The sequence below is a fragment of the Ammodytes marinus genome, assembly GCF_949987685.1.
Source record: "Ammodytes marinus genome assembly, chromosome: 13".
Taxonomy (NCBI): Eukaryota; Metazoa; Chordata; class Actinopteri; order Uranoscopiformes; family Ammodytidae; genus Ammodytes; species Ammodytes marinus.
Genome location: NC_137217.1, coordinates 15,844,780 through 15,860,880, shown reverse-complemented (window position 1 = coordinate 15,860,880; position 16,101 = coordinate 15,844,780). Strand labels below are relative to the sequence as shown.

Here is a 16,101-nt window from a genome sequence, read left to right as displayed (position 1 = left end):
TGTGCGACGCGACGCGGAGATGTTTGGACGGACAAGTCAGCCTAGGTAACCTTAAATCTACATCCACCTGCTTGTATGCAGCTGTGCGGGTGTGTGTGTGTATGATGAGAGGGGATGGTGGAAAAGTCAATTGATATTGAGCCTCTACGACGACATAAAATGCTGCTGATGCTAACATTTGCTGCCCGATTTTAACCGCAAATCAGTGAATTTAAGCTAACTTGGCTATCGTTATCTGTGTATCTCTGTGGTTATTGTGGTGAGTTAGTTCAAAGAAAATTATCAGTATGTTAAATCTTTCATTAATACAAATCAAAGTGTTGTAATTTGGGTTGTACTGCAGCCTCCGCCGGCTGCCCTCCATGCCCGTCTGGTCCACTTTTGTAACATAAATGTTTAAACTGATTCATCCTCTGCTCTCCCAGATGTCGCCAGGCAGATAACAAAAATGCTGTTCACTGCATCACTGAAATCAACTTGTGCAAAGACTCCTTTTTAAGAGAAGAAACAGTAGGCCTACTTCAAAAAGATTAAATGACAAAGACAATGATTGGTTAGAATTTCCAGATTGTGTTCATGTCTTTGTTTTACCAGTGTAATTAACAGTCATTCTGTGTTTGTCTGTGGGACCTGATTTCATAGAAACACAAACAAGTGCATTTGAGAAGCCAGGAGGCAGGGAGCCGAGCCATGCAGAGTCCGACAATATTGAATAGTGAACCAAACCCTGTGGCCACAGCAACCACAGAGCAACTGCGGGACCCTGAGTCGAAAGCCCAGCCAACACAAAGTGAACCAGATGTACAAGATGAGGAGAATAACTCCACTGCTCCTGTTGAGACTGAAACGGCAATCACATCACAGGAAAATGGGACAAGGCTGCAAACGGCAGAAACACCTGAGAGTATGGAGGTCACACAAGCAGTGGAGAATGAGCCTGCTGTCCAGCCACCAACTGAGCCCTCAGATAACACTGAAGGGATAGGGACGGACGCTGATCCAAAGCCAAGTGCCCCCACCGAATCGGCACCTGATCCAATTACAAATCCTGCATGTGATGGGCAAAAGGCAAAGAAACTGGATAAAACCGTAACTGATGGAAGGAAATATGTTCCTTCCAAGAAGGCGATGGTAGATCCGTTGAAGATGGACATGTCCAAACAAATGGTTATTCCTTTCCCATGTAAGTGTTTTACCTTTTATGTGTGTCTTTCTCTCTCTTCGAGGTTACATATTTTAATGAATGGGGCTTGGATTGAAAGGACTGTGGTTTTTAAATTTGTATTTAGGACCACACAGACACAGACACACACACACACACACACACTACGAACTTAAAATATGACAGCACTTTAGGATCAGGGTTAAGTAAACAGATACTTCACCGTAAGAAATCTTACTTTGATTATACATTAGCATATGGATTACTCTTGTTTTACACCCTACTCTAAAAAGTATCTTCAGTTATTAATTGTGCACAAATATTCTTGTGGAATGCATTCATTATAACAGTGTTAAAAAGATGGTATGCTAAATTCCAATAAATACTTTCAGGTTTTGTTTTACCATACTAGTACAATATTAAATTGGGTTATAGCTGTACAGTTAATAGTGTGTGGTGTTCAAAAGAAGTCAAACAAAACACTGCAGGTTACAGCAGCCCATTTATTTAACACACATAAACATTTTAGGTTTACTGATATATCATTCACATATTTCAAAAGTATTAATATTTGTATCTGCCTCAAAAATCCATTATTGGTAGGGCTTTAATGGAGCTGTCCATGTTCTTCCCGTTTTAGTAGGTTCAATATACAGAGGAGAGTAATATGTTTTTCTTTACAATTTTGACTTTCTATTTGTGAAAAAATAAATAAATGCAGCATTATCATGTCTGGTAAGGGCAAGTTGTAGAAAAGGTGGGGTCTCCTTTTACTATTAGGATATATTTGAAGTATATGAATGCATGTAACATGTACACTTTCTCCCCCTCCTGTCCTGTTTTCCTCTAGCATCTCAGCTCTCCCTGCAGTGTCTCGAGTGCCACATAATCTTCAGTGATCACAAGAGCAAAGAGCGTCATCTAAAGCTGAGCCACCCTGCTGAATATGAACAGTGCATACTGAGGAATGCTCTTTTCGCCTGTTACGTTTGTGACCGCCAGTTTACGAACTCCACAGAGCTCATGGTCCACCAGAAAGCCCACACGGAGAAGAAACCCTTCAAGTGTCCGATCTGTAGCCAGGCCTTCAAAAAGTCATCCGAGCTCACATTTCATAAAAAAATTCATTTTGGCAAGGATGGCTATGCCTGCACTGACTGTGGCAAACCTTGCAAAACAATGACATTGCTGAAGTATCACCGCCGCACACACACTGGGGAGAGGCCTTATGTTTGCAAGGAGTGTGGCAAGAGGTTCACCATGTCCAAAGCTTTGCAGAAACATATGTTGGCACACTCACCAGAGGGAGCTGAAGGAGATGGTGGAGACAATGCAGCTAAAGAACAACTGAAGAAAGATTGTGGTAAGTTTCTCTTGTTTCATGCCAATGCACTCTCACAAAGCTGCTACCATGTATGTAGACTATAAGTTGATTAGGGAGGCCCTAAATATCTGGGGAGGATATATAACTGCCCAATTAGTTAGAAAATGTAATGATTATTGTGCATTCAGTAGAAGTTTTCTATTAGTGCATCCTTAAAAAAAATAATACATTTGAAAAAACAACCTCATGTGTAAAAGTTTTCAAGTAATATACCATAATGAATCTAAACCTTCTTCCTTAATCATCTTTAGGTGGTTCTACAAAATATCCTTGTTCTGTATGCAAGGCCACTTTCAAGAGTACAAAGACACGACTACATCACATGAAAACTAAGCACAATGCCACCAGTAATGCCCTGCCATTTGTGAAACAAGGTACACCCATCATAACTCCAATTACTTTTTGCCAACCAACACTTTTAACTGTGGAGCCCAATGGACCTCTGCAAAAGGTTGATGGCAATATTGACACAGAGCAGATTCGCAGACTTATTGAATCTTTGGGAAATGTGCAAAAAGTAAACCAAGTGGTCATATTGGGGCAGGTGCCACCTCATGCCACACCACTGGAAGTGCAGCAGATATCACAACTGGCAGCGAATTATAATGTCAATCCACTGCAAATAGATTTAATGGGACAGGAACACACAGAATCTAAGAAAGATGATTTAGACCCTTTAAACAACCCATGTGTTTCAATGGAGCATACAATTATACTGGAACCTATAACACCAGATGGACACTTGGAAACCCCCTATTTTTCAGAACTAGGTTCCCACATACCAGCAGAAAGTATAGAGCTTACACTCGTTCCGACTGAACAACCAGAGAGACCTGAAGGAGATCAGGCCCCTCAACAGCACCATCTTAGCACAATTCAGTCTGATCCTATGGATCAAATGGTCTGTCAGAATGAGGTAGTTGACTTCAAAGAAAACCTTGAGCAAACAGTCATATTAGAACTTACCCCAGCCTTGACACCAACTGTGGAACTTGAACAATACCAAACTGTGCCCCAAAATGAAATCCCAACTTCCTCCCTTGTAATCGAAATGGAGCCAAATTCTGACCAGACTGTAGATCAGATTGTCATAGATGACCAGGAGACCATCCAGTCTGTCCCACCACCAATGCACACAGTTGAGTTGGAGCAGACACATTTACAGAGAGAGCAACAGGATCCTCCTTCTAGCCCCTGCATTCCACCAGGCACACTTACACACACTCAAATTGAATCTGAAAGTAGTCCCAAAGAAGACTTTGATTCACATATACAAACTATATGTCTAAAACAGGTCCACCCTGTCAAAGATAAACACACACCACAAAGGAAACAGGACAAAGCTGAACATGAACCTTCTGAGAAAGTTCAGGCAAATCGTAAAAAAGGTCAAAATAAGAAAGAGAACTTGTCTGGGATACACGATCCAACTACAAAAGGAGACTGTTCATCACAATTGGAGGCCAAGCAGGTGCCACAGATGTCGGGGTTGCCCATAAATGTAATGTCAGCCCAAGAACTGGTGAAAGTGCGGAAAAGAAAGCCAGCCAGGGCTTTTATCTTTCAAGGATTGCAAGAACTTGTCGGTTCCTTACACAAAGATGATTTTCAAATTGATGCTGAACCTGCCAAACGCCAAAAAAAAAAAAAGTCTCATCTTGTTGTTAAATTTGGTCCACAAAACAAAGAGAAGAAACATAGGAAACAGAAAAAACCTTCACAGCACTGTCAGCCAACACAGGAAGAAGTGATAAAAAGTAAAACCCCAAACAAAAATCTCTCAAAGAAAAAAGGACCACTACAAAAGGAGAGAAAGGGAAAAAAGGACGAGCAAGCGGCACATTTAGTATCTACAGCTAAAATAAAATCACCATCATCAACCCAGAACCCACAGGTGCAGCAAATCAAAGAGGATACAAGAAAAAAGAAAATCAAGAATCAAAAAATAGTGGTCAGGGAGGATGTGATACACACAAGTGAGCACAAAAGTATAGCCTCACCTGTATTTAAAAAGAAAAAACAAGCGAAAATAATGCAAAAAGATCAGCCCAAGAATAAAAAGGATGGGAAGCTAAAGAAAAACCTAACAAGAAAAGAGAAAGTCAAAAATAAAACAAGCACAGCTTCGGCAGATATTCTTGGACCACACATAGTGCAAGACTCTCTACTTCTACTGAAAGGTCATAAACAGCCCCAACTGAAAGTTTACAAGTTAGACCCTTCAACGGCATCCAGCCAGCCACAGGAGGATACAACTCTGGAGTCTCAAACAATTAGTGACACCAAACATCCAACAAGTGAGTCTACAAATAATCTTCGCACAGAAGGTAAGAAAAAAAGAGGTAGACTCCAAAAGAACCCAAAGGCTCTTTCATTATTGCCTTCGCTCCAGGTTTCCCACCAACCAACTGAGACAATGCTTACCAAACCAAAGACCAGCAGGAAACGCAAATCTTCCTCGAAGGTGGAAACCGAAGGTGTCATTACTTCTTCGCATTCCAAGCGTGCCTTAGAGTGTAAGGACTGTGGGGAGAGATTTAGTGAAGTCTCATCCCTTCAGAAGCACAAGGCGACAGTGCATATCGCAGAGAGTCCTGGTCTCACTTACACCAATGGTAACATATTTGAGGGCGTCTCCAGGTTGGATCTATTCCAGCTTCCAAAACAGAATGATGAGGTTGTTGGGACGATGAGTGCCGTGGCCGACTGGGATACTGAGCCTGAGATAGTAGAGATGGCATTAGAAGATAGAGATCGAAAACTCTCTTTTCCAGCTTTGATTCCATCTCCATCTTTACCTGTTCCTCCTTCAGACTTTGAAATGAGTGCCTATGAAAATAATGGTGGAAGTAAAATATTTGCAGAAGATCTATCTCCGACCCCTGCAGCAGTTCACTCACCATCTGATCAAACAAAGAACTGTGAGAGCCCAATTAATTTCACATCTGACTCCCCTTTTAGTATCGCTATTCAGACAAAGAGTTCGGAGACAGCAGAGTCTTTGGAATCAGCTGAGGAAAAGCAAAAAGAACAAAATCCGAAGGATCCAAGATCAGAATCTGAGGTACAGGTTACCACAGATGAAGATATTAAGGAGGATTTCCTTCTTGAGGTAGATTTAGTCACGGTTGGGGAGCAAAATGAGAGAGATGATACAACGTATCATGAAGACACTGGTGCCCAGAATGAATCAAATAGCAACTGCAACTCTGAGGGTAAAAGCTCTGGCAAATATCCTGGAAAAGCTAGTCATGAAACCACTGAAAAAAGTCTATCTTCACAGACTGTGTCATGCTCCACTCATCAAGAGGAGATCAAGGAAGAGGAGGAAGAAATGTTAGTCCAGAAGAAAAAAGTAGAAAAAGGAGCTGTTGCAAAGAATGCTACAAGGGGTAGGAAAAGAGGAACAGGACATCTGAAAAGGGACGTCATATCAAAGAGAGTCTCAGTCGGAGATACTGCCACAGGAACCGAATCAGAGAAAGATCAGGATGAATGTCAGGTTGTTTACGAAAAACATCCCGTCACATTGGATTCAGAAATGATTGACGAAAGTGAGACTGGTGCAAAAACTTCAAAGGCACAGACCAGTTCTGATATTGAGGCAACACAATCTACTGCTCCTCCCATGCCTTTGCCTTCCATTTCCTCAATATTAGAGGAATCTCATGAAGAGCAAGTCGTTTTTGAGCTGGAGTCTGTTAGCACTAGTGTCGAGGAGGAAACGAATGGAGGACTGCAGGGAGGAGAGTGTGACAGGGACAAATCTCCAGCTATCATACTTGAGAAGTTCCTCACCTCTAGACCACGAGCAACTGGTGACAAGGAGCTGTGTTTGATGAAAGCGAGGAACAATCAACAACAGGTGAGATACCAAGAGTAAAAACAAATATTATACATAAACAGTTAATGGTGATTTCAACTATAAAAACTTTCAACAACTTTATTGTTCCAGGGTTTAGACAGCATTGCTGAGAGTGAAGTGCAGGTTCTTTGGAGCCGGGAGATCAAGGTTGAGGAGAATATCTCAGATCCACCACTGATTGCACCCATCTGCCAAAATAGACAGAGAGTAAGTTTGCAGCCACAGCACCATCGTGATATTAGGACTGTGCTGGTAAAGGAGGAGAGCAGCTTTGTGCTTCATGAGGCTCAGACCACACAGGGCAGCAGACACATCCGGTGGAATGTGGAGCAAGTCAACATTGAAAACACCTCCAGCCCATGTAAGTATTGGTCCAAACTTAAACATTTTGGGAAATATTATGTACTTTATTTTTGAGAGTTATGAATACCACTCGCATATCTGTACATTTGATATGAAGCTATAGGAGGTTATGGGGGGATTGTTTTTGCATGTGTGTATATCTCCGTATTAAGCACTTTGAGTTACATTTGCTTGTATGGAAAGTGCTATACGATTAAAGTTTGTTTGCTTGATTGATTGGTTGATAAGCTTACCTTAGCATGAAGACTGGACGTTCAGTTTATTATTTTTACCATATACAAAAAACCTTATACATCTCCTACAAAGAGAGGGGATTAATTGTACCAGATTTATAATGGCTATTTTCCAGCTGCAGTACCTTTGCAGTTAGAGATACAAGCACAGAGGGGAACCAGGTGTAAATGACTGGATTGGCTATTCACAGTATAAAAGTACACTTCCACCAAAACATAAAGCTTTATTATTAAAGCAATGTATCTTAATTGTTTAATCCTTAGAGAAACAGGAAGTTAAAAAACAGTGATTTTTATTTTATTTAGGTGGAGTTGTGAACAGAGTGCAGTACCTACCTTCCATAGTCTTTGGTTTCCAGGCAGACGGTAAACATGCCATAAACAAGTACCAGGCTGAGGGATAAACTGTTGAATTCAACTCAACTGCTTTTAAACCACAAATGTATAGTTGTTATTATTGCGTAACGTACTGTGTTAAATGGTAAGCTTTATAGGTGTTGGTTGTTGTCTTTTTGAACTGCTGCTTTGTCTCTATGTTAAACTAAACTAGCCAGCTCATCTCCTAGCTCTAGCTTTAAAAGGTGATGATTAAATAAATCTGTCCACTTTGTGTATAGACAGTCTGTATGAGTTTGGGAGGTTCATCTTTTCAGAGATGGATGTTTTGTCTGCCTTTTTGCTTTCAGTAATGGAGAGTGAGGAGGCAACAATGGACTGCAGTATCACCCCTGAGTTTAACACCAGCCAGTGTATCTTCTACCCAGTGAAGGAAGAGGAGAGGGAGGTTGACCTGGGAGCTGCTCAGACCAACAGTGAGGCTTTAACCACAGGGCCATCTAGAGATGCCCAGCAGATGGAACTTCAGGCAACAGATAGTCATTTTAGTGAGTCATTGCCTTTTCAAGTGATATTCCCATTTTCTTTTTCCTTTTTTCACCGAAGATTATAGGAAGACCTCTTTTTAAATGTTGAATCTGTTAACAGCAGGTGAAGTCAGCCATTCTGCACCAGAGTACCAGGAAATTGGAGTGAGAGGACTTTTGACAGAACCAGGGTTCAGTGACTTTGCAGATGGACACGGTTAGTTTTTCTATTTTAATATGACCAAAACGTTGTAGCTAATTGATTATGGTACTTAAGCAATGTATTTAAAAAATGAATAATACTTTAAATGACTCATCTGTATATAATTGATCTTGCAGCTGAAGCAGATGCTGAGCCGCCAGCAGACCTCTGGGACTTTCTCCTTCAGAGTTCAGATGAAGAGGATGTGGGTGCTTTTGAACTGTCTGAGCCTCAGCTTGACTCAGAAGCTGAAGTAATGGCCGCCTTCTACAAGAACCCAACAAACAGCGCAAGACAGCCTGATGAAAAGTACGGTACAACATAATTTATCCTTTAAAGAACACAGCTAAAAACCATTTTCTGCAATTTACTTACAAGTTCAATTATATTGTCAAACTGTGCAGATATGTTATTTTATGACTTAAAATGTTCTTAAATGGGACAGTTTGGTAGAACTATTTTTGAGATTTATAAATAGTTGCTCATGTAACCCTATTTGTTGCCAACGTGGTAATTGTTTTGCTCTTGTATGTGCTTGTTTTTTCATAACTTAGTTTGCCAACTTCAACCAGCCAGTTCCAAGCACCAAGAGAGGATAGCAAGACCAGCAAAGAGCCAATTGATTTCTTCTGCCAGTATTTTGGTTGGGATACCTGGGTAGATATTGCCAATTGCACTAATACACTTTCCAACATGCCCAACCCTGTCACAGCCAAAGAGGTTGCACAGTTTATTGGAATCCACGTTGCAATGGGAACTTTAAAGGTTTGTACTCTGTCTAAATAATTTTTACTTGAATTATATATATAGTAAAAAACAAGGCCACTAAAAGTTGTGGCCTCTTGCTATGTTTCAGTTTCCCAGTTCAAGGCTCTACTGGGAGAACTTGACCAAGGTGCCCTTGGTCGCTGAAGCCATGCCACTTTCCCGTTTCCTCCAGCTGTCTCGCATGTTGAAGCTTGCTTCTCCTGCAAAGGATCCAGCCGGCAGCAGTGTTTGGGAAGAAAGCGATTCTGCTGACTTTCATAATGTACAACAAGGTGAAAAAATCTCAAACAGACAAAGTAAAATCCCTCCATGTAGAGACGTGCAGAAGCAAGGTGATGCTCCTGATGATGCTAGCTGTTCAAAAACACAGACCGATCCTCTGTGGAAGGCTGAACCGTTATTGTGCCGTTTCAAAGCAGGTTGTCAGTCACTTAGACGAGATAGTGATTATGCAGTTGACCAATATCCACTTCCTTTGACCGGGAAAATGCACAATAAAAAAATGTCTCTCCACTGTACTACATTAATTGGATTTGGCGGTTTGCTCTTGCATGTGGATCTTAAATCGGGTCTGTCCGGCAAAGAAGATGCTGTTGAAAAAATGGTCCCCAAAGGAAGTATGGTGTTTCTCTGCAAACAGGAACTCTCCACCCCTGCTATGCTAGAGCGTCTGTTAGCTGCTGGGGTTCACGGTGCAGGCAGGGTGGGTGGAGCCCGAGGACAGATCGGAGATGAGTTTGTAAGCTCCGATGGGAAACTGATGTTACGCAGATCGCACTGCGGTTTCATACTTTCTACTGCTGGAAATGGCCAGAGGAACATGGCTTCACTCATTGACCACTTCGAGAAGGCCCAGAGGTCGGCTCATCTCAACAGAGATCTGCAAAAGCTTTACTCAATCCCTCTCACTGCCTCAGCCCCAACCTGCTGGCCTCAAGCTGTGCTCTGGTACCTAACAGATCTGGCCTTGGTCAACTCCTGGCTCCTATACAGACAGAATCAGAGGGCAGCATCTACACCTTTGACACTCATGGCCTTCAGATTGGAGGTGTCCAAGGCTTTGATCCTGTCCAGCGGCTCTGATACCCAGGATTCTGTTCCCCCTCAACCCCCCATGGAGAAGGCTCATTCATCAAATGAAACCCCCAGTCCGAGCCTGCTGGAGGTAAGTCCTCTGCCAGATGCAGCCACACGGTACGATGCTTCAGGCCACTGGCCAGAGCAGCTTGGGGAGGGAGAAGGGGGCAGGTGTCGTTATGGTGACTGCCAGAGAACATCTCGAGTGCTATGCCTTAAGTGCTGTGTTTTTCTTTGTATCTCACGCAACCACAACTGCTTTTTGAATTTCCATAATCAAGGGAATTTGGGGAAAAAGTAGGGTCCACTACAGACTGTACCTTTTATTTTTATCATTTTCTTCTCTAACTGTTCTCTCGTTGTATGTGAACCCAGCTGATCAAAAAAATCTCCTATGTGCTGACAACTTTTCCATGATGCCTTTCACTGGCTGTGTCGTTCTTGTGTAGGATTATTCTGCTGCAGTTTAAAAAACAAATGCTTTGTGAAGTGGCTTATTATGTCATTGAGCAAGTGTCAAAATAAATTTCCTTCAGAAGGAACTGTTACAAAAAATGTCATAGCCATAGCCACTTTATGCTGCAAAGGAAGCATCAAATATGATTTTGACATTGCAGTTGCCATTTTTTTATTTTAATGTGAGCTTGTTTGAGCTTTATGAATTGAAACATTATTTATTTAAATTTCATAAAACAATAAAAGACATGTGAAAAAAATCCTTGCTTTGCTGAATTTTATATTTACTTTTTTATATATTTGAAACTGACTTTTTGCTCAGATGGTAATTGAATACACAAGTTGATCAGATTTTGAAACACACCAGCTAATAGTATTCTCTTGGTTCTACTAGATAGTATTATTGTGGTTAAAGATATAAAGGGTGATATTATAACGGGGTGAACGTGAGTGAGGGTAAACCATGAGGTAAACGAACGTAACGAAATTTGAAATATTACAACTTTTCAGTTGTTGTGGGTCACGTGACGGTGATCAACCATAGATTCAGAGCATAGACTCAGAGTGAATAGAAAATGAGGTTTAGTTCAAATCGTAAACCGTACGTATGTTAAGCTTTTCTATTGTGTGTTTTATCTTTAGTTAGTTGCTTAAATGATATAAAGTAGTATGGTAACATTTTAAAACTTGATGTTGTATTACATTGTGATAATACTCTAAAACTGTTGGACGACATGTGCTTAGTTTCCATGAATACTTTGCGTTTCTTCCTGCACTTACTTACCGATGAAAATATACCTGGACTGATCTACATTTTACATTGGACTGTTTGTTTAAATATGATCGATTACCAGATAACAACATGTTGGAAACCGACTCCGCGGCGGCGGCCGCAGCCATCTTAGTTTTCCCAGGAAGTGTCCGATCTATGCGTTGTGTTTCTCTGGGGGGGTCAACTCTCTCAGTCAAACTACCTTCAGAGAGCGGGTAGAGGTAACGTAAACGTCCACTCAATCTTATAGTTGTTATTTAAATGGTTGCTGTAGGTAAACCTACCTTAGTATATCATATCGATGCAGAGCAGATGCATGCAAGCGCAAAACTATGAGTTAAAACTTTGTGTTTGAAAAGACTGGGAAGCTCTTGGCTCTTTGAATGGCAGCTAGTGTTGTTAGCGCTAACTAGCAGGAAGCTAGCATTAGCCCGCTCGGCAGCCTGGCACTTTACGACTAGCGTTAACTTTACTACGTGCACAGATATTGAAATATAGCAGTTACCACGTATGCAAAAGCTCTCTGTTTACTAGAGTAGACCCACTGAGTTATTTAAATTCGCTAAATGAATGCCGGATGTTTGTAAGCTAGCTTTTAGCTAACTAGCATAGCTAGCGGCCTGATATACAGTAACGTAACGCCTATCTAAAACGTGTGTGGTTCTAATGGGAAACTGTATAGTTAGAGTTAAATAATTGCCATGCTATACGTTATGGTTGTTATAAATACAATGTTTAATGTTTACCGCTTCTTAAATAGGAGAGATTATTTGTATGTTATCTGTTGAACATAACTAAATCTCAACGTAACCAACTTGGGTTTACAGGAGTGTTGTCTTCGCTGTTAATCAAGCAGCTCATAATTTCCATGTCATATGTAACCTTACGTTTATTTTGCCTATGTTTCCTTCTTGATCTTTTAATAGAATCCAGAACATTTAAGTTGCCTGTTGAGACCACCCAGTACATCGGGATGGACTCGGATATTTTGAACATAGAGGAGATAGTGATGGGAGGATTGCCCGATCCACCTCCAGAAGTTCCCACTGTAAAGCCAGCAGAACCACGCAAACCTATCACGTTTAATGGACCTCCTGCACAGTCTGTTCAGCCCTGTAAGTGGTGTAGTGGTTGCAACTTTAACTAATTTAACAAATTAAATTTTTAATTTGTCTCTGCAAGACAATACATTAATCTTCTCCTGTCCTTCTAGATCAGCATGAAAATCTGCAGTGTTTCCAGTGCTTCATCACGTTCTGCAGTGCCAAAGCCAAGGAAAGGCACATGAAGAAGAGTCATCGGGAAGAGTACAAGCAACAGCTTCAGCAGGTATACTGCACACTGTCCTTTAGTTTATTATTGGCTTTGATTTGCAAAATCTGTGTTACTTCCTATACTGTGGGCTTTATTTGGCAGTGTGTGTTCATTTTCTCCCCATTCTAAATAAATCTGTTTAAAAATAGTCAGATATTTTCCTACGCTTTAAGGCCAGGACACACCGGTCCGACTACTGACTGTCGCCAGAAAATGTAGTCTGCCGATTCAGGCAGCTCCATTCTCCCCGACGCGGTCAAAAAAGTGTGAAGAACGCACCGAGCCGACTACTGACTTGCCGTATGTTCTGTGCTTGCGCCGGATGACATTAAGTAGGCTGTTATCATAACATAGGCGTCATTATAACGGAGAGAATGCATGCTGCAGACACACACAACCTGTGTGGCCGCTCCTCGCCCAAACTACCAACTACCTCGACTATTTCTGAAAACATGTGAAAACGTCATGCACGGACAATCTTATGTTGCTGATTGTGTTTAGCCAACATAACAATCCGAACATTCTCCGATTCTGTTGATAGCTTAAAAATCCTAAATCATGTTTGACAAAAGTGAAAGTAATATCTGCTCCGCTGCCGTGGCAGAGCAGAGACGGGCTAGCTCTCCACCAATCAGATTGCTCCGGCTGAAAGACTGGCCGACGCCAATTGAACATGTTGAATCGGCTGAAAAAAAGCCAGACGACATCTACGACGGCCGACGTCACCGAACACACCAAACAGATTTGTGTCCCCGCCCCCTCCAGACTCCGACGCCCGATTATCGGGCCGGTGTGTCCTTGCCTTTAGGCACCCATTAGTGTGTAGGATGACGTATTTGCCCATATTAGTTTAAAGGTTCAATTAGTGATGTTTTGTGATCTTTTATCCTTTTTGTATGGATGTAAATATAGTGCTTTGGATTACAGTCTTGAATGGTTTAATTTTGGCCCATGTATTTATTTTTTATTTATTCACAGGGAAACACATTGTTCACGTGCTATGTGTGCGACCGCACATTTCCGTCATCTGAGGAACTCACGGCACACCAGCCAACACACAGCAAGGACGACAAGCCCTTCAAATGCGTTCACTGCTTTGAGAGCTTTAAAACGTTCTCGGAAGTGAGTATAATGTTTTACAAAATGTACCCACTTCTTATTTGCTTTAAATTAACTGTCACTTACAGTATTTAAACTAAATAACACCACAAATGCCAAAACTTAATATTTCCCATATTTCAGTATGCACTAAATGTTTCCGTAACGTTTCACCTTTGCAGGTTACAGCCCATAGAAGGCATGTGTGTCCAGAGAAACAGTTGGTGTGTAAAGATTGCAGTGAAACCTTCCGGAGTCCCGGACTGCTGCGTACTCATCGTCTGATCCAGCATCCCCGCCCAGACATAGAGACGGCACCGGCAACAGCAGAACAGCTGGCGGTCCCTACGAAAACCCACTGCTGTAAGAAGTGTGGGCAGAGCTTTGAAGCAGAGGCAGAGCTGCTAGCACACCAGGAGAAATACCCTGAAGGTCAGCAATGCAATGGCAGTGCTTCACCTGTCAAGAAACGTGGGCGGCCTTTCAAAACCGAAGATCCCGCTGCCGCTGAGAAAAAGGGAAAGCGGAAAAGGAAGGATGAGGCAGAAGCGCCAGAAGAGGCAGTGCCAGCCAGCGGTACATCAGAGTCAGCAGCATCTCCAGCAGAGGAGAAAGGAAAAGCAGGTGGAGCAAAGCGTGGCCGTCCTCCTAAAGCCACCGCAAAACCAGAAGCGGAAGATAAGAAGAGTCCTGAGGAGGACAGTGTATCTCCAGCAAAGGAGAAGAAACCTAAAGCAGAACCTGCTCCGGCTCGTCAGCACCCTTGTCCTGAATGTGAGCTCACATTCCCTAGCTTGATTCAGCTCCGCGCTCACAAGAAGGAGAAACACGCCCCACGCAAAGCCCACCCCTGTGAAGAATGTGAAGAGAGCTTTGCCCGTCCGGAGCAGCTGGAAGCCCACATGTCACGGGCTCACGTCCTGGGCCGCTTTGCCTGTCCGACCTGCGGGAAGAGCTTTGGCCGTGAGCGCACCTTAAAAGCTCACGAGAAAAGCCACGCAGAGGAAAAGCCTGAAAACCCAAGTGCAAAGAGATAATTGAGACATTGAGGACCTGCAGAAATTGTATGGTTTTTAAAGATTTTAATCAGGAATTGTCCTTTTTCTTTTTAACATTGGAGAACTGACGCTCTCAGATGAGGGTGTCAGATGAGTTTGAAATGGTTTTTGAGAATGACATTTTAGCAAGTTTTGGGTTTGAGTTTTGATCAAGAGCTGTTGAAATTGTGGGCAAACAGACACATCTCCTAAATTGACTAGCAAAATGTTGTTAAATACATCTATTAGACCCTTTGTCACAATGATAGTTTATTTGTAAAAACATGAACCGTTTTAATTAATTAACTTTTTTTAATCATTTGTTTCTGTTCTTTTTAAAGCGTGAAATGCGTTTGGTGTGAATTTATTACTTAGTGTCTAGAGTTCTACTCATTTTTGTGGTTTAAAAAAAAAAGGTTTTATGTTTGTTATTTTTCCTCATGCTTATTTTTTCCAAACAGATTGGTTAAGTTCATATTTTGAAACCGATTAGATGCCTAGTAGAGATACTATGTTTGAATGTTTAAACAGTTTGTCAAAAGAAATGTGTAATGTACAGCTTCTGACTCATATTTTTGCATTTTTTTACACTTACTATTTTGATTATGTTCCTTACTAAATGAAGTCTCATTGAGGAAGAATTTTAAGATAACATGATTAAGTTCTGCTAAAAAAATTGTATTTTAGCCACATACTCCAGATTCAATGTGGAGTGTTAGGCATGTGGGCAGAAATGATCCACTATAATCCTGATTTGTCTTATGGTATAATGTACTCCTTTATTTTTTCACTTATTAGAATAATATTTCATGTCTTAGACATTTCTTAGATGGATCTCATGGCTCTTTAATGCCTTAGTCTCATAAGGAACTGTGTTTATCATGTGGCATTCACTGATTGGATTATTTCTCTCCCCACTGCAATGTGTCTGGACACTGCAACAATTTAATAAAACATGCTATCCCACGGGAGGCTGCTGAGGAAATGACTTGCCGTTTTTTCTTTGGTCTCTCTTCTGATGCAAAAACACAACCTGCGACAAACCAATCCTTATTATTTTATTAGAAAGGTATGCACACTGGCTATCAAAAGGTTAGAACCTTAATTACTCATTTAAATGTTTAGTATTAAGGTTTTTCTGCCTATTAACTGTAAATTGATCAAGGCTGGACGAGGGCTTTCCTAGGGTGTTTGTAATGCTTGAAGTTCATCTGCTATGTTTGGCCTATATTTATATTGTAGCTGTTAACTGTGAGAAACTGATTTGACAATGTGTAGGCTACCATTACCGCAGGGCTGCTGAACTATTAGAACAAAGTTATCAACATTATCCAAGTATACTCATTCGTTCATACATTACGACATGTTGATGCTGTCGGTCTCTTCTGTGGTAAACATACTTCAAGGACAATTATTGTATGCTGCATAATCTGGTATTTTGAAGTGCATCAATGCAAGAGAATTGAAATTAAATTATTGTGTATACAGCTTTTCAACCTTTTTAGTA

General features: G+C 41.3%; 2 protein-coding genes across 2 annotated transcripts; both read left to right on the top strand.

Annotated features, from left to right (window-relative positions):
- Positions 1 to 707: 707 nt before the first annotated feature.
- On the top strand, positions 708 to 10,502 carry znf576.1 (zinc finger protein 576, tandem duplicate 1). The gene is made up of 9 exons (XM_080039822.1): positions 708 to 1,183; positions 2,013 to 2,525; positions 2,798 to 6,411; positions 6,502 to 6,772; positions 7,694 to 7,891; positions 7,992 to 8,087; positions 8,210 to 8,381; positions 8,627 to 8,837; positions 8,929 to 10,502. Exons 1-9 carry the CDS (start codon positions 907 to 909, stop codon positions 10,216 to 10,218), a joined length of 6,642 nt encoding a protein of 2,213 aa, XP_079895948.1. The 5' UTR covers positions 708 to 906; the 3' UTR covers positions 10,219 to 10,502.
- A 736-nt stretch (positions 10,503 to 11,238) lies between these two features.
- Positions 11,239 to 15,582, top strand: znf576.2 (zinc finger protein 576, tandem duplicate 2). The gene is made up of 5 exons (XM_080040340.1): positions 11,239 to 11,366; positions 12,072 to 12,260; positions 12,359 to 12,474; positions 13,438 to 13,581; positions 13,740 to 15,582. The coding sequence occupies exons 2-5, from the start codon at positions 12,119 to 12,121 to the stop codon at positions 14,592 to 14,594; spliced, it is 1,257 nt and encodes a 418-aa protein (XP_079896466.1). The 5' UTR covers positions 11,239 to 11,366; positions 12,072 to 12,118; the 3' UTR covers positions 14,595 to 15,582.
- The last annotated feature ends 519 nt before the right edge of the window (positions 15,583 to 16,101 follow it).

Coding starts and splice junctions, on each gene's coding strand:
- znf576.2 (XM_080040340.1), top strand. CDS start 12,119: ATGGACTCGGATATTTTGAACATAGAGGAGATAGTGATGGGAGGATTG. Junction 12,475..13,437: donor ACAAGCAACAGCTTCAGCAG/GTATACTGCACA, acceptor ATTTATTCACAG/GGAAACACATTGTTCACGTG. Junction 13,582..13,739: donor GCTTTAAAACGTTCTCGGAA/GTGAGTATAATG, acceptor TCACCTTTGCAG/GTTACAGCCCATAGAAGGCA.
- znf576.1 (XM_080039822.1), top strand. CDS start 907: ATGGAGGTCACACAAGCAGTGGAGAATGAGCCTGCTGTCCAGCCACCA. Junction 7,892..7,991: donor GGCAACAGATAGTCATTTTA/GTGAGTCATTGC, acceptor ATCTGTTAACAG/CAGGTGAAGTCAGCCATTCT. Junction 8,382..8,626: donor GCAAGACAGCCTGATGAAAA/GTACGGTACAAC, acceptor TTCATAACTTAG/TTTGCCAACTTCAACCAGCC.